The sequence below is a fragment of the Bolinopsis microptera genome, chromosome 1, assembly GCF_026151205.1.
Source record: "Bolinopsis microptera isolate Bmic1 chromosome 1, MBARI_Bmic_1.0, whole genome shotgun sequence".
NCBI lineage: Eukaryota > Metazoa > Ctenophora > Tentaculata > Lobata > Bolinopsidae > Bolinopsis > Bolinopsis microptera.
This window is the reverse complement of record NC_087072.1, coordinates 16,448,014-16,472,431: the sequence shown is the minus strand read 5'-3', so window position 1 is coordinate 16,472,431 and position 24,418 is coordinate 16,448,014. Positions and strand designations below refer to the sequence as shown.

The window sequence follows — 24,418 nt, the reverse complement described above, 5'->3', positions numbered from 1 at the left end:
TTTTTAGAAAATTAAGGAAATGTGAAAATACTGTAGTAGTAGTAGTAGTAATATAGTAGTAATATAATTATTATATACAAAATTTATTATCAGAAGTCCAATAATTTTCCAGTATACCACAATGTAACTTATAGAATAGATTATTGACTTATGTTCCATGCAAGTGTGCATGTGTACTGAAATTAGTTTCTGCATTTGGACATTATTGGTTTCTTCCAAAAAATGGCATCAAATATCTCTTTTTCCCTTTGTGAGATCACAAAATGCATAGCGTATTGTTTTATTATAACTACATTATATTTCACTCAGAAGAATGGTTTATGACAAGTCGGTTATCAAACTCCTTCAAGTCTATGGTGATGACCCTGTCCATGTCACCCCTACTGTCATCATAAAGATCTATGAGAGAATATTTGGTCATCTGCCAACAGGTTGCATAAAAGATCCCACCTGTCAGACAGATGATGTCCTGAATATATCAAGAATTCTTAGCTATCTTCAAGATTATGTTTTGAAAGTTGATCTGAGTCACATTGATAGCCTCAAAGTTGTCCATGGAGATCCGATCTCAGGTACACTTTACATTATTGGTATTATGAAAATAAAAATAAATTGACATGTTGTGATATTGCGTTGGTTTCAATATTGTAGGACACTAACCTTGATAGAATGTTGCATATAATATGTGAAACTCATGATCTAAACTTTTATTTTTAGGTTCCTTTCATTTTTTCACATCTATAGAACTTAGCAAATTAGCTTTCTTTTCAGTCGAGTATCTACTAGAGATTCTAGCAGGGTATGTTGAATATATCCTGGATGGTGATGGAGACAACAGTCAGAATATATCTGACCTCACTGATGAAGAGGCAACTCCCAAAGTTGTGAACAAAACTTACACGCCAACTAAAGAAATTCTATCAGAATCCCCTATCAGATCAATACTTAGATTTGACGATGAATCAGATTCAACTGATGAAATAATAGTGGAGCCTGAAATTCGTAACACGTCAGCTTTCTTGGCTGGTTACAAGGAGGGAATGGCCACGTCTTATGAGCCAGATGATTTGACAGTAAGCATTGATAATAAGAACAAAGCATCTTTACTTGACCGGCTCAATCAGCTTCCAAATCTATCTGAAGCATTAAAGAATAATGGGGTAGATGTGCATGATTACTCAGCTTCTTCAGAGCAAATCAGTAAAGTAAATGACACTGATGAATTACTGGAAGCCACAGGAAATACGAATGACTTGCTTGCAGCATCTGTTTCAGACCTAGGAGACTGTGTTGCTCAGTCCACTCCATATCCAACAAAGGCTGAGTACAGAGTTAGCTCTCCAGTTGCCACTCAAACTGACCAAAATGTGGTGAAAAGCCAAGAGTACCCTAAAACTCCTGACCAGAAATTAGATGAAAGCATAAAAACCAGGTTGTTATTTTTACTGGAACAGAGTGGAAACAAGAAGTCGCAGAAGCGGCAGGTTAGATTTAACGTACCAGATTCACCTAATGATGAAACAGAAGATCCCAATAAGTTGATGGAACAACAGAGGTTCGAATATGAATTGGAGAAGAGGATACTAGAGGAGGAGCTAAAAGAAAAGGTGGACCAGCTTGTTTTAGAGAAAAAGAAACTTCGAGAAATCACCAAACAAAGAACCACTCCTAGACCGCCCAAGAAGAAACCTATCAAGAAAACACCACAATCTAAAACTAAACCTAATGCTACAAAATCTGAAGTTAAAGCATCTGGACCACAAAGCACGAATAATGTTATACAAGACTATCTTCTCCCACAAATGCTGGACGATTTTCCGTACCTACACGTGTCTCCGCAAACAGCAAGGGTTCTGTGGAACAAGCAAGTTAAGCAGATCAATGCTCTGACACAGACTGACGGTAGCAAGACCAAGCTGATTAAGAAGCATCTAGAAGAAGAGGAAAGGAGACAAGAGTTGCTGCTGAACCTGATGAAGAAAGAGTTGGAGTTTGTCAACAGGGTCAGCAATGAGAATGCTATCAAGGATGAAAAACGTTTGCTGACAGCTAAATTAAGAGGTCAGTCTTTTTAAAGTTTTATTAGATAGTTCATCCAAATGTAACGACCTTTTTTTTCATTTGATATTTCTTGCCATTTTTGGTATAATTAGTGATAAAAATTGCTGAATATTAGGTAGAAAATAAAAATTTCATTCTTTCAGAAAAGAAACTCACCACTGCACGGGTTAGGAAGTATCACCAAGATTACTGTCGGAGGACGAAAGCAAGAATGTGCAACAAAAGTTATAAAGAAGAAGTTATGTTTAAGCAGCTATTCGAAAAAGGTTGGTTATTTCAGTTTTCAACTTTTGGCACCCCCTCCCCTTTTGGCGCTCTTGCCTAAAATTGGACAAATTATATGATTTTAGAGGATACACTGGTAAAATATCTAAAAAAGTGTGTTTCTAGAGCAGAACGCGCAGTTTTGCTAGTACAGTAGTTAAGTTTTTCCAAATTGTCCCACATTCAAACGACGATTTGGGGCCCCCCTAAGATGGCGCCCCCCACACAGCAGGGTCGGCGGGGCCCTTCGTTACGCCACTGCCCCCCCCCCCACCCCGGCTAAAAAATACACTTATGACTTCTTTATAACACGGTGGTCAAAATTACTAAACACAAAACTGACACTTTAACTATTTTTACGATTGTGTACATTATCGGGTTTACTTAATCTTCAGGACTGAAGGTTCAGAAAGAGAACTTACTGGAAGCCAAGAGACTGGCCAAGGAAGATAACGAAACCGCAAGGATGAAACATGAGAAAAACACGAAAGAGTTAGAGAATGTCAGTATCTATAGATATTTTTATATTTTTTAACTGATCTACGGTTTATGATCCCTTACAAATCTCAGTACCCACCAGTGCAGGATAAAATAAAACTAATTTTGTTTCAGTACTACACGGACCAGTTTGATCTGATGGCGACTGAGGTAGACAAGGCAAAGAAGGAGAAGGAAATTCTGCAACAAGAAAAGAGACTTCGATTGAACAAGCAAAAGATACATCAGGTGAAATTATGTTCTTGAATTACTTTACTGACATGTATTCTGTTCTACTCCTGGAAGAAAAAACTTATTTTAAAATTGATAATGCAATACATGATTTTAAGTATGAAAGTCAATTGTAATCTAGCTTTTGGTATATTTCAGCGCCAGAAGATGAAAGAAGAGATCGAAGTTCTCCAAGAAAACTTAGTCAGATCAGACGAACATCTCCACTACAAAGAAATTGAGTTTGACAAAGCCCTTCAGAACATTCATTAAGAGAGGGACATATTATTTGTATCAGGTTTTTGTAAATAAAACTTACATTATTGAACGAAGTGGGCAATTAACTCATCAGAGTTTCTTACAAACAGTGTGTATACTTTTTATTTAATTAGGGAAAACTGCTGGCAGTATGACAATGTGACCACACTTTTCAAATTTAGTTTAACTTTTCTTGATTCCAGCCACTGATTGCCACTGACTCACAAGATTGCTTTATTTTACCGTAAATTATTGTTTTGTAAATGAATAGAGCAGCTATATAAAATAATTTTATATATGTATTTAACTTGATTTGTACTCACTACAACATCACATATTCATACAGATGACGTTTTATAACTGTTCATATGGAATGATGAGATATAGTTGTGTCTTTTTTTCGTTGGCTGGCTGGATCTTTTGATCAGACTGTTCAAGACTTTAGGTGTGTTTTCACCCAAATAATTATATGTATCAATCGAGAGATCTGCGCATCGAGTACTTACCCTATGAATATATTGAGGAGTTTAGATTTTAGGCATCATCACGTTCATCACGTTATCTACTCTGATTCAGCCTGGCGATTATAGAATTTTCATTTTCTGCTGTTTATTTTCAGGTTGGGAGATCATCCTGTAACCGATAGTGTCAAAAAACAAGGGCTGTCGTCTATCTGGAAGCTTGGTCTGGTTGTTTACTTCTTTTGGGAGAGTGCTCCAGAGTTCGACACCTCGTACAGTAATGTGATGATTTTACGCAGCTCAAACCTTCTTCATCTTATTGCTTTAATATTTGGTCCTCCTTGCTTCAGCTACTATAATTGTTAGCCTTCCCATAATTTCGCTTTTCCTGATCAGAATTCAAGTTGGGTCAGGGCTGCAAGAACATCAAACGTTAGTCTAATAAATCAGATCCGTATAGAAAACATACGGTCCTGATGAAAAATTCAATCAAACTTTTATCGATTCACTGCTCATAATAACAAATGCGTGTTGTGATCTGTACTACTGTAGTAATTTTGATTTATGGCGGTTTCGATTTATATGTTTAAATGCGCGCGACCTAATTTCTTGTGCACTTTTTTCATCGCCTGCAGTTGGCGTGCTACGCGCACGTGAGTTTACATACGCAAGATGCAGTTTACCTCGTTTTCTAGCTATTTCTTGGGCAGCAGAACTGAGAACCCCATGGTCCATTCGAAAGCCTGGTAGTATAGTTGGGACCACTTAATTAGATTTAACGCTAATACAAAATCAACAGGGAGATAAATAAGGTATTGTGGTCCATTCAGATCAGTTCATGTTTTGAACACTTATCTCATTTCGCTGGATTGTACAACTTTCGTCTTGGTAGATTCCAAACACAAGGAAATTTTCCTTCTGGTTGGTAATGTACTCAATGATGGAAGTATAGTGTATTGGCTATGCCCCGCTTACTAGTTTAGCTCTTTCTAGTCCCCTGCTACACGGCATGTAAACAGGGATTGGCTAGTTAGAGGCGGTCCGTGTAGGCCTTACACTGTGCTTTCAGCAATACTCATATAGCTACACTGAAATTTTCCTCGACTGACTGATTGTGACTTCCCTAGCTGTTCTCATTAATCGGACTATTGGTTTATCTGAATCATGAATATTCTCAAGCATTCAATACTTATGTTCACCTAGATTCTCAGTAGATCACGTTTGGTAAATAATTGAATTATAATATTTCAAAAATACTTTAAAATGTAAATTCCAAATGTCAAATATTAAGATTAAAGATATTAATTTCTCGCTTTAATAGATTTAATGGATAGCAACAACAGGGACTTGTGGGTCTGAAACAAAATTGGAGGACTTAAGGCGGATAGAGTTCTGTGGACACAATTCGCATCGACACGTTGCGAAGCCGCCTTTGCCCTTTAGTCAAGTAAGTCAAGCCAGTTAATAGTTTAACTTTAAAGTAGTCCGTTTCCGTAAAAGCTATAACAGTATAAGACTGCCATAATTTTATCAACGACTTGGATCAGAAACGTTCTAGAAAAAACTTTAAAATGTGGATGATCATTGACATTTGACATTGATATCAAATTAAAATTTGTGTCATTCTTACGTTTTGCATTTTGGGAGCTATAGTGTCAGTAGCTGATGATGTTGCGTCATTCTACACTGAACTATCACGTGACTTAGTTTAACACGTTCTCCGGATTGTGGATGGCTCTGACGGATAATTCATAACTATAACACCCTGTTCTGGCCCGACCCAAATCCTAACCCAATCCCGGCCTAAAGCTTAAGCATACATCGCTGCTCAAACCCTAAATAACCCCAACGAGAAATTGGAGTTACTTAATTATATCATATATGGCCGCATGTCGCTTTTATGTATGTGGTACCCGGTCTGCTGGCCTAAAAGGACGCTTGGCCTAACTGGACTATTGGTCTACCTAAGTATCTGTATACTGAAAAAACAGACGGATGGCCTAATCCTAATTTAGAACCGATTATAGACCAATACCCCACTTTAGGTCGCTTGGCCTAACTGGACTTCGTCATTTCTCATCCGTTTTGTTTCATTTTTTCAGATCAGATGCAACATTTAATAATCTACCGTCTCTGAAAAAAATAGGCGTCCAGCATGTTCTGAAAGAACAATAAAGGTGTTTTAATATTGAATGGGCGTGGTCTAAAATATTTGAATTTTAAAATTTTGGCGACGGAATCACAACACCCCGGCACGCGCAGATGGGACCTCCTTTGGACGTTTTATTGCTTATTTTGATAGGAAACGTTTTGTAGCCGAATGAAAATAACAACTTTTTATTTGAGTTATTAATAATGATACAATGTGATTGCAAATTATTTGGCAAACATTACTGTAAAAGATTCATAAAAATTGGTAGAATTTTATAGTTAATATGATTAAAAGACTCCGCACATTACCAACTTTTTAAACAAATACGCGTCAAAGATTAGTAGTTCAATTGCGAATATCATATTTTGTTAAAAGTTTTGTTTGCTTTTTGACCTTCTACTCCGATAGCCGAATATCTTATCTACAATACAATATAATTTTTATGTACACATTAACCTAATTTAAAAAATGAGTGAAGCTAGAACGAAAGAGATGTTGCGACGATAATTTCTAGTTTTAGTAGCGCAATAGAATACGTCAATAATACCCTCTTGAAACAATATTTAGGCTTCAAGTTCATTACAAATAACGTTAATAGTATTCACAGTCAGTTGTTAGACTGACTTTAATTCTATCACACGAAACAAAGGTCAGTGAGTAGTAAACCCTTTATTCAAAATTGTCACTTTCATTTGAATCCAGAGCAAACAGGAGATTCATTTTACAAGTTGCAGTATCGGGTCTGATTACGGTTTCCAATGGTTTCCACTTCTGAAAATAAATCTGAAATGAAGCTAGGAAATAAATAATGTACACATATGAAATACATGATAGATTCTTATTCTTAAGACGGGAGCCCGCGGTCCCGTCTTTACTCGTCGAGGGCGTAATATTAGAAATAATTGCTTCCACTGAGTCTTGAAATGAAAGCTATTTTTAAACAGATATACAATGTTACACAGACGGCTCCAAAATGAATGAAAAAGTTGGAGCAGGAGTGTACATTGTGGACAACGACAACCCCACATGTGAGGAGTCATACCACCTAGGAATAAACTCAACCGTCTTCCAGGCCGAAACCTTTGCCGTAGGCACTGCGGCAAAAATATTACGGGAATCTGGGACCAAAACTAGAAAAATAATCATAAACTGCGATAGCCAGGCGACAATAATGGCAATGAGCAACATCAAAGTCAAATCTAAAAGCACCAGCACGGCTATAAGTGAGCTTAACCAACTAGCAATTCAATGGACAACCAGGTCCTACTACGATGGATACCAGCTCACAAAGGCTATGATGGTAATGAAAAGGCAGACTCTATTGCCAAAAAAGGCTCCGACAATCTGGACTCCGCTCAAGTGCAACTACCAATACCAAAAGTATTATGGAAGGGAGCACTGCGGAGTATAAGTCATCGGAAGATGAGGGAAATATGGAGAACTTTACCCAACACTCACTTTTACAAGTTGCAGTATCGGGTCTGATTACGGTTTCCAATGGTTTCCACTTCTGAAAATAAATCTGAAATGAAGCTAGGAAATAAATAATGTACACATATGAAATACATGATAGATTCTTATTCTTAAGACGGGACCCCCGGTCCCGTCTTAACTCGTCCCGCGAATTAAAATGCGTTTTAGTGCGCGTCACTGGTGTACTTTTCTTAGGCGTTTAGTGGTTAAAGGGAGGTCCCATCTTACAGCGTCGAGTTCAAATCTTGAGCAACTGTGAAATTTAATCGAACTTTATTACTTTTGTTTGTGATTCTGAAAATGATTATTCCAGAAGTTTATGAAATTAGGAACTTACGTAGATGAGGGCAATCTTCGATACTACTACTAAAAGCTTCCCAATTATTTCCATCCACCTAGGACTGCTTCAGAAAAATTTCTTATCTTGTAGAATTCTAAACTGAAAATAGTTGAAAGTATCATTATAAGAAATGCATAAATTCCACAATAAGACTTTTGGTTATACTTTAATCGTGAGACATTATCTGTTATTGCTTAAAAGTAATTCGTTCAGACGAATCCACGAGTACAGTATGGGGTAGGTGTGCTGAGTACTTCATTTGGTGCCAAGATCAAATTCATCACATTTTATGTGAAATCTGGCCTCTAATCAATTGCTGGAAGATCTGGATACTGGTGAGTATTAGAAAGGAAACATTTTCTGACACATAGTGATCAACCAACCAGCTCCCTGGCTCCCAGCATTGACCAATCAAATCCCATCATCCTTATCATATGCTAAGAAAATGTCAGTCACGTGTAATTTTTAGTACTGACGCAGAAAACTGACTGATAGTGTTAAGAACCGGAAGTTTTGAGATTGAGAGACCAGGAGAAAAGAAGAAAGAAGACTTAAGCCTGCTCTTTGAGTTGACCTGTGGGATTGAATAATAAGGTAGGTGTACTCGCATTATTATGACATGACTGTTTGAGCTAAAACTGTACATGGTATTAAGAAGGATATACTTCCGGTTTCGACCTCATTCCCAGACCCAGCTTATTGATTATTTCTGAGCCCGGCCAAGCTAAAAAGCGGTCCCGGTCGATCCGTGTCGACAAGTTTATAAAAAACAATCGCACTTCCGGTTATCAATCGACTTACAGTCCCTTTAATGCTGAAGGAAATTCACCTTTACTCTATAAAGTTACGTTATGCAGTCGAGGACAGTTAAAAACAGACAGTAAAACACTGTAATCTATTTATTTCAGCGCCCAGCTTAGTATTAAAAACGTGTCCTAATATAACCCTAGTCGTAGTGTTACGATATTTGAAGAATTACTCTACGTCTGTTCCAATTCTTGTTTGTCACCAGTTACGAAAAATTACGTCTCAGTTTACACTGCACTTCTACATCAATAAACTACACAAATAACACGCCAAGACCACATATATAATATACACTATACAGCATATTATGGCCTACATTATAATCATGCGCTGTGGTGGATTACGAAAACAAGTGTGAGATTATCAAATTAAAACACTATTCAACATGTCGGACACAGTGCAATTTAAGTAAAACCTAAAGTAAACAGCCGAAAACTGTACATACAAACACTGTGTTTGCATAGCAAGCAACACTCAGTGGGGAGTGTGGAGGGAGGGATAGATCCAGCCGATGTAGGTATACTAGTGCTTGCAGTGCTTGGAGTAAGAAGATTCCTCTCTGAGTCTGATCATTATACTTCACTTCTCTTAAAAAAGAGTGGTGTAGTGGTATTTCACTCGCCTCCCACGCAGAAGACCGGGGTTCAAACCCCGTCTGAGGCAGGCAGGCCAGGTCACCAAGCTGTGATTGGTACAGGATTTATCCTGGTAATTATGCTCGGAGGATATTTATTATATGGATTAGATTTAACTTTCATGTAAAGTTAGTCTTGTTCAAAGATATTGATACTTGACCAATTTATGAGCCAAAATTTATGAAGTATGAGTTCAGGGGACTAGCAAATGGCTTATCTTCTAATCTACTAATTGTAGGTATATATTAAAGTATATTATAAAATGTAGGATTTTTTCCGATTTTGACCCGGGGATATACTTTAATATGGTTGCCACCCCCCCCCCCCCCCCAACTCTATGAAACCACCACATAAAGAAATCATGGCCAATGCACTATCGACGACTGATTAAGCCTCAAGCCGCCCCAAATCCTGATGGAATCCTTGGATCCGATAGTTTTAAAATTCAATGCATATCTAACTTCTCCAATACAACACATATGCTCTCAGTCTCTTGTATCTGATTCTGTCCCACAGTGCTACATGAACTTGAAGTGATCCCTACATTGACCCCATCGTACAAGAATGGTAGCAGGCCGTACCGTAGGACACTTCCATCCAACTGTCCTGTTTGATGTTTCTCTCACATCCCAGGAGATCAAGTTCTACATTATAAAGTTATAAGTTCTACAAATACATTCGCAAGCACATGATAGGAGAAATGGATATATTTAAAAGATTGTTGAATAACTCAACCTATATTACTGGAGAGTATATAAATGACTCTAAATATTGGATTACGGAACCCATCTGTCAGCGGGATTTGCTTATTGTATGAAAACTGCACGTGACTTTTAGCGCGCACGAGTAAATTACTTGCTTTGTTTGTAATTTTAACCAAATTTGCTAGTTTCAGTCACAATAAAAGATTGCCCTTTCTCTCCTATTATATTATGTAAATAATTACTACACCGTTTGATATTCTTAATTCACAACCCTTTCATATAAAACACTTACGTATTGTGTAGGCTGCCAAATGTAATAAAACCAAGATGTGATATTCTTCTTCACCTGGAGAAATAATAATAATATTAATGAAAGTTATTTAGGTGTTCTAAATTGTCAAATTATAACAATACATGCTTCATTTGAATCGGCGAATGTGAAGGAGGTCTATAACATGAGAAAATATAAGTGTAATTTACCAAGACGTCTGGGCTAGTGACTGATGCAGTTGTGGTTACAGTGTGTCAGTGTGTGCGTGGAGAGAATTGTAGCTAAATATGTTTGAAATAAAGCAGGGAGCAACTTGTTTATTTGGAAACTGCCCACCTGTTGCAAAGTAATGTTTGATATTTCACTTGCTGTTGGAATAAATGTCACATACTGACAGGTTTTCCCAAGGACATTGTAGCTTTACATAATATTGCTCAAATCATAGATATACTTTTCATCCTGAATCCTAAAATAACTTTTTACAGTGTAATCACGATCAGGCAGTTTAATGTGGCAGTTAAAAGTCTGATAAGTGCATGTTATTTATCTTAGATACTTGATCAGACTTGAACAGCGGTCTGTTTTTGAGCTATGATAGTAATGAAACCGACATTTCATCGGATACTTGTTTCAAGTCATTTCGTCATTTGTTAGATTTCTGTGCGTTGTAAATAATAAAGTAGTAGGCATATATTTAAACATATGCGTAACATTACCACATGGTTGAAAGTGCTTTATGTTTTTATTTTGGTCCCTGGCTAACATTTTTATTCATGATGTTAAATTTTATAATTGAATTGATAATGTAATGATACTTCAATTTATCATAGTCAATAACAAAGTTAACATCCTATCACCATCAGTACAATAGTTAATGACATGACGTGAGAGAGCGAGGAACCTGTCTGGTAACTTAATAAAATGACGCCACCGTCAGGTTAGTTTGCTAGGTATATTACCATGATTGTTAATTACCTATCTTCATTTTAACTGTTTACATTCTAGCAGAATTTCTAACCTAGATATAATACAGTTCAATGTATGTAATATAGCGATTGAATGCTATAATTTGAAACCTAACTACCCCGTTTAGTACACAATAACCGTATAGGTACTATATTACACGTTGGTCACCCTCAGATAATGACAGTTCTCATTAAAAAGGCTGTTACAGCTAATGGTCATTTTGCGTCACATTCATCACTGGGTTATTAATATGTGTAACATTGATCTACTCCTTGTGGGCAGTTTTCATGTGATGCCACAAGTTACGACGCTGTTTGTATTTCTTATTGCATAGGTTGCACTCAACAAAGTTATTTTGGTGAACTTCCTTAATGTGCGCATTTAACCTATGCTGTTCCCTATCGCCTTTACCACACACAGGGCAGTATTTTAACTGAATGTGTCCGGAATTCGGCTTGTGTACCTTTCGTACATGCTTCCTTAAATTGGCAGGACAGGAGTACCTTTTGTCACACACCGGACACACTGTTTTTTTGCCCACCTGCACCACAGGAAGACTAGTTTCAACTTCAACTTCCTTTGCAATTCCTGTGAAAGATGAAACAAAAATGTTCAGTCAGTCTGCTAGCAAATAAATATAATCCGAGTTCAAGCACACAATTAACCCTAACTCTTTTGTCGCAGATGGAAGCACAAAGCCAAAACCACGTCGGAAGAGGAAGGGGGGAAGTTTAAGTGGTTTGTCAAAAGCACGTATGGCAAAGAAATATTTACGATCAACTCCAAATATCAAGAAAGTAAGCCATGACTAATTATAACATAATTTTTAAAAGGACAGGTATACAGGTTGTGAATTAATTATTAAAGGCCAAGGAGTTTATAAAAAGAAATAACTAGCACCTTCATTTTCAGAGACACGAGGCGATGAAAATTGTTAACCAAGCACACAGTATCACTGCACTTCAGCGAGCTTGCTGTGATGGAAATGATGAACAAGTCAAAACATTTATAGATGAGGATTTGACTGACGAAAACATCTTGCGTAAAGATTTATGCGGCGAAACTGCTTTACACGATGCAATCAAAAATGGTATAGCTTCGGATCAATTCATTTTTGTTAACTGAGACCTTTTCACAATATAAGATAGCCGAAATAGATAGATGACAGGTTAATTGATCTAGGGTTAATGGGTAATCAACTACCACAATGACCAGTATGATAAGCCAAGTTATAATCATGAACATATTATGACATAATAATCAATCTTTTTTTACAGGGAACACAGAGTGTTGCATGTTGTTACTAAATCGGTTACAGAGTCCCATGCCAGCACAACTATCCCAGGAGCTTATAAATATATGTACTGAGGATATGTCTACAGTAGCTGATAAACTAAGTCGAGAAGGTAACTTTCCTTAATCTATATTAACACCTACAATATGAAGACAGCTGAGCGTTATATTGTAATTCTAATTTGCAATATCGGGGTTGGCGGTAATCAGTATATCTAATACAACTGTGTACTGTACCATTATTATTACCGAAGAACGAATACATGGGTGGAACACATCAAAGTAAAACATTTAAATGCTAAAATATAATTTCTATTATTATAAATATACAGTTATGCTAAATCAATCCTCAAGAAAAAGTTCAGCCATCATAATAACGTATTTTAGTATTTCAGCAATTCGACTTCGACAACGGAGACGTTTCTTCTCAAGAAACAACTAGCGATTATGCACGTGCTCAGGAGGTTCAGAATGATGAAACGTTTGATAACCAGTCCGAACCAATAGAAGTCCAACCTAAGTCTATTTCGTCATTTGATGAGCTGAAGGATCAGCTGTCCAAAAATTTAGAGAACTTAAGGTTTCTATGGGTGGAGAATAAGGAAACGCTCTTCTTATTAAACCAGGTAATAAGCTGAAATCACTGAGAAATATTAGTCAAATACATTTAGAGACGACGATAAATTTATATAACTGTGCTGCGGTAATGGATCAATAATTTATCGACATATATCGGTATTCTGCATTGATTGAACAACTTTCAAAGCGTAAAATGTACGTATGATAACTTAACTCTATTTACCCCTTTTCAGTTTCTGCTAAATTCAAGTCAGATTGGTGCAGATTTCCTTCCATTAAGAATGTTTTTGGAAGCTGTAAAATTGAGAGTCAGTCGCGACCAGAAGGGAAAAGTTCCACAAGCATCCAGAATAACAAAGCTCTTCTTAGCATACTGCTATAGGTAATTCTTAATACAAGTTAAATATTACTTCAATTGTTTTGTTCAGGAAACCGGAAATTTCTCAGTTTATGTTACCGAAACTGTTCATATATCTTAAGTTTTGCAGGCTGTTCGGAAAGCAATTCCTAAATACTATCAGAGAGGTCGGGTTCCTAGTCCCTACGGATACAACCCTTCGCGACGTGGGTTCGAAGGAGTTTGACATTCCGCCTAGGATTCAGCCAGGGTTTATTGGTGGGATGATGGAAGAGGCCATTGCTAAATATGGAAATGGGAAAAAACTTATTTTGTCAAATGATGAGAGAAAGGTATGATATGAAGCGACTATCTCTCATGATCATGATAAATTACATTGCATTAGCTCTGTAATTCCCTTAAACTAAAATGAATATAATCATGAAATATATATATAGGTGGTTTTAGCAGATTATCCATGTACAATTTCTTATCAGGAGTACATACAATTGCGGAAGATTAATTATATCAGCCTACTAAAATTTTGTATTTTGTACTTATAATATGTACTTGTAATCTGTACTAAAATATTCAAGTAATGCTGTTTTAACTCTGCTTTTGGATAGAAATGATATCTATATTCTACATAAATATATATATATATATATATATGTCAGCTAAAAAAATAAAATAGGTTTACCGTTGTTATTGTTAGTATCCTCTAGCTCTAAATCTTGGTTTCTGAAATAAAAAATGAAAGAGTTGGTCATAAATATAACTGGTTATGACTGTTGCAACGATCAACATGTCATATTGGGCATGATTTTTACCCTACGCTCAGAGAGCAGGTTGGAATATCCCACTGTCTAATAAACATATGTATTATACTATAGTGCAAGGCGGGGATAGTCAACGGAGTGGGAGCTGCTGTATACCCGGGTCATAAGTCTTATGAGAAAGTGAAGCAGAAAGAGTTTGCTCACCTTGAGAGGATGGGGAAATTAAATTCTGTATTGGTTCCTACCTATCTGTACCCCTCTGATTTTACAGGTTTGTTCGTATTGCAATAAAATTTATTATTAGACTTTTCTTGGTAATACAGTTTCATATTGGAGTTTACCTGGCCTGAATTGCATAAGCATGTGCTTTGTACAAAAATTCAATTTCATTGAGTTAAAAATCATAGTCAGTAAATCAAATACTTTCCAACAGAGTACTGTCTTGAAGAATTCGACTATAATAATGAATCAGAGGCTTTAGAGCAACGTAGCACAGGCTACATGAGAAACCTAAAACGGAAGGCAGATGACGGTGACTCAAAATCGGCGTATCTATATTCGAGACAGCTTGCAAAACGGCAAGAGTATGCAGGTTTGTCTTATAAATTTACTCTCAATAGTTTATAAATGTGGCTTACCGCGACTCGTCTTGAAGTCCTGGAAAATATTTTGATGAGGCATTAATAACCAGTAACATAAAATATAAATTATTCATCAATCATAATCTTAACAAATATATTTTAAAAAGTTTAAACAACGATTTGAGAATGTTGAGAGGTATAAAAAAGTGTATAACTATTTAAACTAACCGCTATCAGACAAATCCAGCCCTATAAAGTAACTTGAAGCCGCCATCTTCAACTGTTCTGAAGATATATGTAGATAAAGTTTATTCACATTAAAAAATTCAATTCATTTTTCTTATATTTGAGCATCTATGAGAACTTTGCTGATTGCCATTTAATATTATATGTTGAGTTTTGTCAAACGAGACGGGACCATCACATCTTCTGACCATTCCTTACTCCCATAGAGAAGTAATTTCGATAAAAGCAAATTTACTTTTATTCTTGTTATAATTGTGTAACCACAATATATTTGAGAAAAAACGGATAAATATTAACTTGATCGTTTTAAATTTAGATTAACCAATAAAATGAAGTTTTTATCTTGGTAAATAAAATACATTTTAGAACACCGTCGGTACAAATCTGGTGCGATGATAAGTTATGCAGTAAATCTCAAGGATATACGGTCGCGACCATATTACCTCTTAAACCCTCACAACATTAACGGAGATAAGTAAGTAATAATTCTAGTTTCTATCCAAATGATATCAAATTTTACCAAAGTTGGTTCGTGTGCAATCTTTGATTGTTGATTTAATGAAATGTATGCAAAATCGCGAGACACTAACCATCACTGAATTTAACTCTCATAAACTAAGATTAAAAAGGCAATACATGATTCCCTTACTCAATACATGATTCCCTTACTCATGTTAAAAATTTTTTTAAATAAACTAAATTATTTAACGCCCTTTTTACACTAAATTTACTCATTAAGGCGTTGAATGTTTATTGCCTTATTTGCAGCGACATGAGATATTTATCTGAGACATCCGTACAGTTTACTTCAACAATTAACAACGCATTGTTGAAGAAGAGTCAAGTACCTGCTGCATTGGGTTTCCGAACAGTGGCTGAAGCAGCCAGTGTTCAACATATAAATACGCCGGTACAAGATCAAGACGAGGTAAATCTAAAAATGCTCAGATACATAACTTAAACTATTAATGCTGGATACATGTCTATGATTTACCGATTGTTTATGTTCTTCTCCAGGAAACTGTGTTTATGTTAGATTAAATTGTTTAGATTAATTTTTATTTATATCTCACTATTATATTCTTTATTGTGAGTTTAAATTTCAATGAAATCGAATTAGCTGGTACGGCGCGGTAGTAGGTTAAAAATATTCGAATATCAATCAAGAGCAATATTCAGGATGAATCCGTGGGAGATATCAACGACTCACATCTTTTTGACGACTCAGAAATATTCTCTGAGCAGAGAAAACAAGCTGTAACAACCCTTACACATCTAGTGATGCCAGAGTATTATCAAGATCTAGTGCTCATCCAGGAGGGGCTTGGTAAGATTGTCTTTTATGTTGACAGTAGTGTGTGCGGGAAATATTTTAATCAAAAACCTTTCTATTAGAAGTGACAAAAATGAATAGAGTTCGTTCAGGTGTTATTAGAAAAGACGCATTAAGTGGGCCAGGTTTTGTGGCTCACGCAGACGCTTCGATGGTCGGCTCTGTAGAGAATCCGGTCATAAAGGCTTCAATCCACATAACGAAGACAGATGCCTATAAGGAGACCCCAAGGGCTGAGGACTTAGCTATGCTATACTGTCAGATGGCAGCATTCCTGCAGGTATTTACAATTCGTTCAATAGATTCAATTATACTGCTTTGTAATATAACGTCAGGTTAGAGCTCCAAACAAAGTTTTTAAGTAAAAAGTTTGGCGAATAATTAATGTTAATGATAAATGAATTGTTAATTCTTGGTTCAAATCAAAGTTCAGCTCATTGTGATAAACAGTTTAATAAAAGATTGTAGCAATCATTTTATCTTACAGTATGCAGAAGATCCTTTCAAACCACCAAAAGGAATTGTTGTTGAAATCGACCGGTTCGATTGTTTCATGCGCGTATGGGAAGTGGAAATAAAACCAAATATCCTAAAAGAGGTCTTACAAGTTATCAGGCAATATTTCTGTTCTGGAGTAGAGGTATGTAGTAAAACTTTTATTAATAGCTAATTCAATGATATTCGTAAATAAGACAAGAGCACATTATTCCGAATTTTGCCTACACAATTAACAGCTAACTTCTGGTTCTTAACCCATTGTCACTATACTAACAGGGCATTAAGGAGATAAAGAAAAGCTTGCCCAAATCAATCAGGGATCTGCGATCTAAACTAGAGGAGCTTGTAAAGGAAGCTCGACACATGGGGGATTTTCCACTACTTACCTTCTCTCGAGGAGATGTTCTACCATGCAGAAACTCAAACTACAATTTCTGCCCAACAACAATTGTTGATAGATTAGGTTAAAATAAGAGAAGAATTAAATCACCTATTTTAAAATTTGAGTCCTTAAATGACAGTTTCATTAAATAGTATATTTATGTAACTAAATATAATTTCATACTATGTTTCATTACGAACATCATTAACCCAAACAGGTCTTAGTGGCACGTTTCTAATTGAAGCATTGAGACAAAGTCGAGAAGATGCATACAGCTACACGCTGATAAAAGCTTGCACTATTATGATCTACACCTTAGCAGACGTAATGAGGGAAGCAAGTGACGTGACATATTTTCCAAGTAAGAATAATACATTTTGGAGAATATTCTAGATTTTAACATGTATTATTCATAAGTTTCGATTTGAAATTGCTCAATATTCCGATCGAAATATTCAAATAACTACAAATGTCATGTTTTCACTTCCAGTATTTTGGTATCCTGCTGCCACTGACTTGGGATGTGAAATCGACAAAGCGGTTACCGAGTACGTTCTCAACGAGCTGAAAAGGCGTGGTCTTGACGTTGTAGCCTCATCCTTTGACGGCAAAAGTCACCCTAGAGTGACGACTGGAATGAAAGGAGAACCTCAAACTTTAATCCAGCTTGCCAAACAGCACTGGAAAACAGTCAAAGAGCTTAAAACTGTAGAGGAAGTGAGAAACAAGTTTTATCTGGAGAGAGAAAAACAAAGGGAACAGACATCTAAGGTTCCAAGACTGACGTTACTAGCACTTGAAAAAGTTACACAACTTAGGTGAGCGACATAAAACAAGCAATATTCTTTTAAAAAGAAGCTTGGCGTCAGTTGTTTAAATTGTACTCACAATCAAATATAATCGCTACTGTGCTCAAGTCAAGGATATTTTTTAGGATCAACTGCCAAGAAAGACTAAAAGGAGTTAATTCTAGTTTGCCACAACGATATCGGTGAGTCAATTGATAGTTCATATTATACGATTGAATATTTTAGTGCCATATACTAAAATCCGGACACTAAAATTCTTATCGACACGAAAAAACAACTTTTTGGTGTGGATTTAGAGCTGGTAAACAATTGAAATTGCAGGTCTCTGATAGACAAGCACTACCCTGTCCAGCGAGTTGCGGTTTGGAGACAGGAACTAGCGTACATGACGTTCGGAGAGAAGTACGATAGTTTCCTAAACAAAAATGAATACCACGAAGAAATGAACAAATTGTTTGGGGTTGTATTCTACAACCCTCCACAAGTCTGTGACAAACCCCTCTGGAGTCTTCTTGACTATACCCACAACTTGAACAGGTTTACGTTTATCTGATCACGTAGGGCACGTAACATTGTAAACATTCAGATACTTGTTTCTACTAACTTAGAAGAGTGGGAGGAATATATTTTTGGTTACATTGAAAGCAAATATATTTGTAAATTCCCATATTTTCATAAATGAAGCAATAACAAACAGGCTGAGGACGTTCACGTACTCGGGAAGAATCCCTGGAGTAAATCCGACAGCCTGGCAAGTAGCAGCAGATACCAAAGACCCAGTGACTCATCGACCAGCCACTAACCTCACTAGATCCATGTTAGATGCGGGAGGAAAGGACCAAATGTCTATCCGGCAAACACGGACATTCTTTTCCCCGAAAGTACAGTGTGTCATGAGAGAGAATGGGTAAGACGAAATTTTTTAACTAACTGGAAGTACGCATAAAACAACCACCCAAAACTTGTCCTGCAAATAAGGAGATGTATTGACGTCGAATAATAGTTAGTCGAACCTAACGTTCAAAAATCTGAGAACTTTGACATGGTATAACAATTTACTTATAGTTATATGGTTCATTTAGGTTCTACAACGAAGCTGACTGGGCCCAACAATGTTATGATTACCTTATATCCGTTGATGACCGCCACATAACAGCTGAAAATCGTCTGAAAAGCTGGCTAACCCTCTGGAACACATTGATGGGTTTCGTGAACACAACAAAATTTCCACCTTTAGGATCCACGCTTCCTTTGTTTAAAGACGATCAGGACCAGGGGATGATTGACAGCGGAATCCCACAAAAAAAAGGAATGCCAGTGGTAGGTTTCAGACTGGTTAGCTGGCAATTGGGATAAGATAATGATTTCGGTATAGATTAATGAGTTTTAATGAGAAATCAAATTGTAATCGGTACTTATTTCAAGTTCATGCAATAATCGCAGGAACTTTTTGAAGCAACGTTAGCGGCAATCCAAGCTCGTGTGCAGCTGTACGGAGCATGCCCTAATGGCTATGCAGCGAGGGCCATCTCAAGCATAGACACGGAAAATTTCCATGGTATACTCCACAGGTACGATTTAAGTACACTGACCTTAAGGTAATGAACAATGAGTATGCACATTAAAACACATTACTTAGATTTAATGACGTCTTGCAAACCAACTATCACCTTTACTCAGGCAGCATCACCATGGAGCCCAGACCGCATCCGTATACGAGGTAGAGGGTTCCCTTGCACACTTGACAGTTGCCCTCAAAATAAAGAAGGAGCCAGCTTTCGTGGGACTGCTAAGCCCTATTCAGGAGGACGATTCGATTTACCCAATTCCTATGACAGGATTTAATATCTCCCAAAGGATCAACCTCGTGAACTGTAACTTCGATTTAATAAAAGGCTCGAACAAAAACAAAGAGGTAAACAAAGCACAAATTAAGACTGCGAATATTTAAGTGAAGACTACAGTCATTATTTATTCATTATTAAAACTAAAATATGTAAACTAAAAGCATTATTACGCATACCAAAATTTTATAAGATCACGCAAATTTTAGTATTCTACTGTATTCATATTCGTTTAATAAATCTACCAAGCGCCCTACGGGTGAATTTGTGTAAGACCAACGGCCACACTAATACTCTTACATGTTGCAGGCAATCCCTAGACGTTTACATGAACCACCACGGGGAGCCCTTCCCGTACGAGCTGCAGGCAACCATAAAGCTAACGAGGAATGCTAAAAGACACGTTTAGACACTAATTGGTTGACTTTTCCAGAGTAAAATGTTTGTTCAAGTCACAGAATTAAGGTCAAGTCGTGACTGTGTTTTTTATGGAATAAATGATTTTAACCTTACTAACCATTTGATTCCTACAATTTACAAGAAATTTTCTATTCCTTGATCCGTGGGTATTTAAATCTCACTAAAATTATTTGTCTAGAAATGTGCCTGTTTGTTCAGGCCATGACCTTATAGTCAGCCAATTGGCCATTGCTGAAATTGAATTTAATTTATCTTTCTTCAAGTTCTCTGCCGTGGAGGCAGAGCTGGGGGAGTTTTTTGACACAGCAGCACTGTAAGACCTAATCTCAGCTTGAACAGTATTTTCTACAGCGGTTTCAACAGTTCCCTGGACTGAATCTAGCTCTTTAATCTTAATGTCCAAGAGTTCCCCTTGCAACTGAATTACTGATTTCTGAGAATTAATCTTGCCACTTTTTATTTCCTCCATTGTTGTCGCTTTTAAAAAGAGTTCCTTATATACAACAATACCCTGAAACGCATCGAAAAGGTGCTTTACTAAAACGTCATTGTATGGTTTCTTGAACTTGTCTAATGTAATATGATTATCTTCATCACAGAAAGGTGTCGAAAATAGTATTAGTGATGGTATTAGTGTTACTACTATAACGGCTGCCAACGCGGGAAATATTAACTAATATAATCCTAAACACCGAATCTAAGTGTAGTTGAGTTCAATAATTGGTAACTTGTTAACTAAAACTTTGATTTACTCTTTAACTAAAATTTGCTGAAATCAAAATGTTGTTACATGATAAAAAGGTACAAATAACCAAAAACTTACCGAGTGATCAATTAGTCCACAGTCTTTTCTGGCGTCCAAACTTGCTTGTTAAAGTTAAACGTTAAAATTTATGAATAATAATAAAATGGAAATAACAACCAAATAAAACAAAATATGAAATAGTAACACCCCGACCTTCAGTCCCAGTTTCAAAATGTAAGTTATACCAGATATATTATTTTAGCCCTCCTCGCGAACGGTAGGCTAACAGCTAAGAGTCTTATAATTATGGTCTAATCAAGTTTAGATGAAAGAATAAACTATACAATGGAATAATGAAGGTATTGTGTATTGGCTATACAATGATGCTCTCCAAGACAAAAAACCAAAGGTGAGAAGAAAGTTCGCGACCACAACTAATGTCAAATCTAAGTAAACTATAGGTAAAAATATAATATTAATCATAAGCTAAAATGTACTAATCTTTGTATTCTAAATGGGGAAAAAGAAGAAACATTGTCAGTCAGTCGAGAAAATTGTCAGTCAGGCTATATGGCAGCTTTGTAGATGTTGTGACTATGCTAGTAGTGGTCCCAGGCTTGCGACTGGAATTGCGGTGTTAAATCGATTTAATGGTACCAACGATCCACCTCCCACTTGTTGTTTGGTACTTAGCATTAATAGTGTTAGCTGTAGCCATTTATAGCAAGAATCTTAAAACTAAAGGGGATGACAAGGAAAAGAGGAAGGAAAAAGAATAACGGGACAAACAATTAATTAAAGTATTTATAGGAGCATTAGATATTGTAATTACAAGCTTCAATAATAAATCACTGACTAAAACTTCTAATTAAAATGACACTTGGTACGCTCGCCCATTTTCACTGGTCAGTCTGAACTTCGGTTTAGCACGTTGTACACTTATTCACCTAAGTTTCAGAATTTGTTCAGTTTAGCAGAGTTAGTACCCGTGTTTCAATAAATCAAAAGATATCAGGGGAGTTCTTTAATAATGTTACGGTCATCTAGAATACCGAACTTCCTGAAAACGTTATCATATTTCCTCAGACAACGTTTAATGCCTTTAATCAGTCTATCACGGCTATATCCTCTATCAATTAGAATTTTGAATATTTTGTGAAGATGGGAGGTAAAGATATCCAATCTAGTGCAAACATTACCATATCTAAGAACTTGACTTGAAAAAACGTTGTAGCCAACCTCGGTTGGGATGTTACTGTGAGGAAATGTAAGGGATACAACATGAAAATTAAAATCATCAGTTTTGTTATACACTGATATTTCTAGTCCTTCTGTGGAAATATTAATATTTAAATCAAGGTAGTTAATGATTTTATTATTGGAACCAGCTCGCTCCATCTCCAATGAATTAGGATAAATATCTTTAATCAATTTATGAAAGTAAAGGTAGTTAATAATAGATAAATCGTCAACATATCGTTTATTATTGGATAATATCTTTGCTAATCCCATTTTCTTTTCCTGAAGTAAACGTTTCATATAATTAAATTCCTTTTTGCCAACAGTGAGATCAGCTATAGGGGAACTTGAATTTCCACCCATAGGAATACCCTTGGTTTGTATGAATACAATCCCACCGAAGACGACATAAGTGTTATAAATAATAAATTTAACAGCCTCTTTTAGGTCATCTTGACTAAAGCAGGCATGAGAATCATAGGTTTTATTGGAAAAGAAACATGTATTACTGTCTCTTTTAGAAATACAAATATATCTATTACGGTCTGAAAATATTAAATCAACAACTTCATTAATCATATTCTCTACTTCAATCAAGTCTAATCTGGTATAAAGAGTAGTAAAATCATATACTTGTATATTATAAACATCGCTATTTTTGATAGCTTCAAGGAATTCACTTGAGGAATCTATGCTCCAAAACATGTTTATACCGCTGTTGTTGTAGATTGCCTCGCAGTATTTCTTGAAGTATTTCCTCAAAAGTTTCAGACAACAGTTAACTTGGACGTTAAGTTGTTTCGTAACGCAAAAACGGGCACCTGCAATGAACCTCGCCTTGTAAGGGTTCTTATGAAGCTTAGGGTTCCAGAAGATGCGTGCTAGTCGCAAGTTTTTATCTTCAACTTGTACATTAAATCTCTCCTTTAGACTCTCAGATATTTTATTGACATAATGAGTCTCGTCTTCGCTACAGGGTTTATATGTATCATTACCTATACATTCTAGAGTATTAGGATCAAAACCCATTTCATTGACAAGAGTTTTTACATAAAACTTTTTACAAATAAATGAAAAATTACCAGAAGCTTTGTCGATACTACAAATAATGTATTTACTTTTCAGCAATTTAAGACTTCTTTTAACATCATCTTTTTCCAGTGTGTTTTCTTTTATTTGACGTCACGCAATAATACAAGCAGAATTAGAATTTTACTCCGCAAACAGTTTCGTTCGTACAATCAAACGCAAATGTGTCATTTGTGCGCGGCTTTTAAAACCAGCGCGTTGGCAATTTTCACAGATATCGGCTAGAAAGATTTTCATGATTCTACTATAAAAATTACTCAAGTTATGACTGTTTCAATCACCAAAATTTCTATTTTTTTGTGAATCTTTTTACAAAGATACTTATTTAAACTATTGCTTTGTCAAACTTACATAACGTAAAGACACAACATTTTTATTGTACATGTAAATTAAACAATTTAAAAGCGGACTGTATCATTATTGATAAGTCTAATAAAAAATTATAATTTTCATTCGGCTACAAAAGGTTTCCTATCAGAATAAGCAATAAAAACGTCCAAAGGAGGTCCCATCTGTGCGCGTCGGGGTGCACAAGTAGGTACAGTATGCCATCTGCAAAGCAACAACTCTCAAATATAAAACACGGCGGAGGTATAAGACCCAACGTATGTGTACTGACTTTTGGCCCACACTGTATATATGTTTATTTAGAATTAGATAGTGATACAACAAGCTTATTAAAATAGAATTAATTTATGATAATCAAATCAATAACATATTTCATTGCAACAAAATATCGAATATATCAAACGGTTCGCATCACACTGTAGGCCATCCGTCCACTCAGTCCAGTTATATGCGACCTTAAGTGGACTGGTGGCCTAAACTCTGATCTAAAGTAGTATTAGGCCATCAGACCTCAAAACGGTCGCTTGACCTAACTGGTCTCATGGCCTAATTCATGGTTTTAGGCGTTAGGCCATCCGTCCAGTTAGGCCAAGAGACTTAGAATCCTTAAATGTTTTAGAAAAAATCTCAAATTGTTCCAGTGTATGTAAAAATTGATTAAGCACGCTTGTTTGTTTGATAAATATATATAAGCAGCACGTAAATACTTTGATCAAAATAGGATAAAACAGCTTTCAGTTTCATTATCAAATATATACGATAAGACACAATTAAAACTTGCATATACTTTTTCGCG

At 36.1% G+C, this 24,418-nt stretch overlaps 3 protein-coding genes across 10 annotated transcripts; 2 read left to right on the top strand and 1 right to left on the bottom strand.

Annotated features, from left to right (window-relative positions):
* The first annotated feature begins 299 nt into the window (after positions 1–299).
* Positions 300–4,078, top strand: LOC134826496 (centrosomal protein of 95 kDa-like). Its single transcript, XM_063838880.1, has 6 exons — positions 300–572; positions 772–2,061; positions 2,205–2,327; positions 2,721–2,827; positions 2,938–3,051; positions 3,193–4,078. Exons 1-6 carry the CDS (start codon positions 314–316, stop codon positions 3,304–3,306), a joined length of 2,007 nt encoding a protein of 668 aa, XP_063694950.1. The 5' UTR covers positions 300–313; the 3' UTR covers positions 3,307–4,078.
* A 2,043-nt stretch (positions 4,079–6,121) lies between these two features.
* LOC134816043 (zinc finger imprinted 3-like) lies at positions 6,122–21,082 on the bottom strand. Of its 8 annotated transcripts, none has more exons than XR_010160349.1 (9): positions 21,025–21,082; positions 14,898–14,954; positions 14,727–14,745; positions 14,010–14,050; positions 10,344–10,470; positions 10,156–10,209; positions 7,715–7,816; positions 7,363–7,414; positions 6,122–6,675 (listed from the first exon to the last, which is right to left on the bottom strand). XR_010160349.1 is itself a non-coding variant. In XM_063824756.1 (5 exons), the coding sequence occupies exons 2-5, from the start codon at positions 14,941–14,943 to the stop codon at positions 11,366–11,368; spliced, it is 429 nt and encodes a 142-aa protein (XP_063680826.1). In that variant the 5' UTR covers positions 14,944–14,954; positions 21,025–21,082; the 3' UTR covers positions 10,477–11,365. The 8 variants fall into 8 exon arrangements, 1 of the variants encoding a protein (XP_063680826.1); XR_010160352.1 differs by having other exon boundaries at positions 10,344–10,415; XR_010160347.1 differs by lacking the exon at positions 10,344–10,470 and adding an exon at positions 6,947–6,998.
* On the top strand, positions 10,996–20,734 carry LOC134816038 (uncharacterized). Its single transcript, XM_063824743.1, has 24 exons — positions 10,996–11,071; positions 11,785–11,897; positions 12,013–12,190; positions 12,378–12,506; positions 12,781–13,019; positions 13,206–13,354; positions 13,461–13,662; positions 14,203–14,359; positions 14,522–14,680; positions 15,282–15,390; positions 15,684–15,843; positions 16,095–16,242; positions 16,341–16,528; positions 16,736–16,888; positions 17,023–17,209; positions 17,346–17,489; positions 17,619–17,946; positions 18,063–18,119; positions 18,259–18,474; positions 18,635–18,844; positions 19,020–19,257; positions 19,381–19,508; positions 19,618–19,852; positions 20,091–20,734. Exons 1-24 carry the CDS (start codon positions 11,056–11,058, stop codon positions 20,175–20,177), a joined length of 3,930 nt encoding a protein of 1,309 aa, XP_063680813.1. The 5' UTR covers positions 10,996–11,055; the 3' UTR covers positions 20,178–20,734.
* Positions 21,083–24,418: the final 3,336 nt, after the last annotated feature.

Coding starts and splice junctions, on each gene's coding strand:
- LOC134816043 (XM_063824756.1), bottom strand. CDS start 14,943: ATGGCGGCTTCAAGTTACTTTATAGGGCTGGATTTGTCTGATAGCG. Junction 11,689..14,009: donor GGATACTAACAATAACAACG/GTAAACCTATTT, acceptor CATCTTTCACAG/GAATTGCAAAGGAAGTTGAA.
- LOC134826496 (XM_063838880.1), top strand. CDS start 314: ATGGTTTATGACAAGTCGGTTATCAAACTCCTTCAAGTCTATGGTGAT. Junction 2,062..2,204: donor GCTGACAGCTAAATTAAGAG/GTCAGTCTTTTT, acceptor TCATTCTTTCAG/AAAAGAAACTCACCACTGCA. Junction 2,328..2,720: donor TAAGCAGCTATTCGAAAAAG/GTTGGTTATTTC, acceptor CTTAATCTTCAG/GACTGAAGGTTCAGAAAGAG.
- LOC134816038 (XM_063824743.1), top strand. Junction 11,898..12,012: donor CAACTCCAAATATCAAGAAA/GTAAGCCATGAC, acceptor CTTCATTTTCAG/AGACACGAGGCGATGAAAAT. Junction 12,191..12,377: donor ACACGATGCAATCAAAAATG/GTATAGCTTCGG, acceptor CTTTTTTTACAG/GGAACACAGAGTGTTGCATG.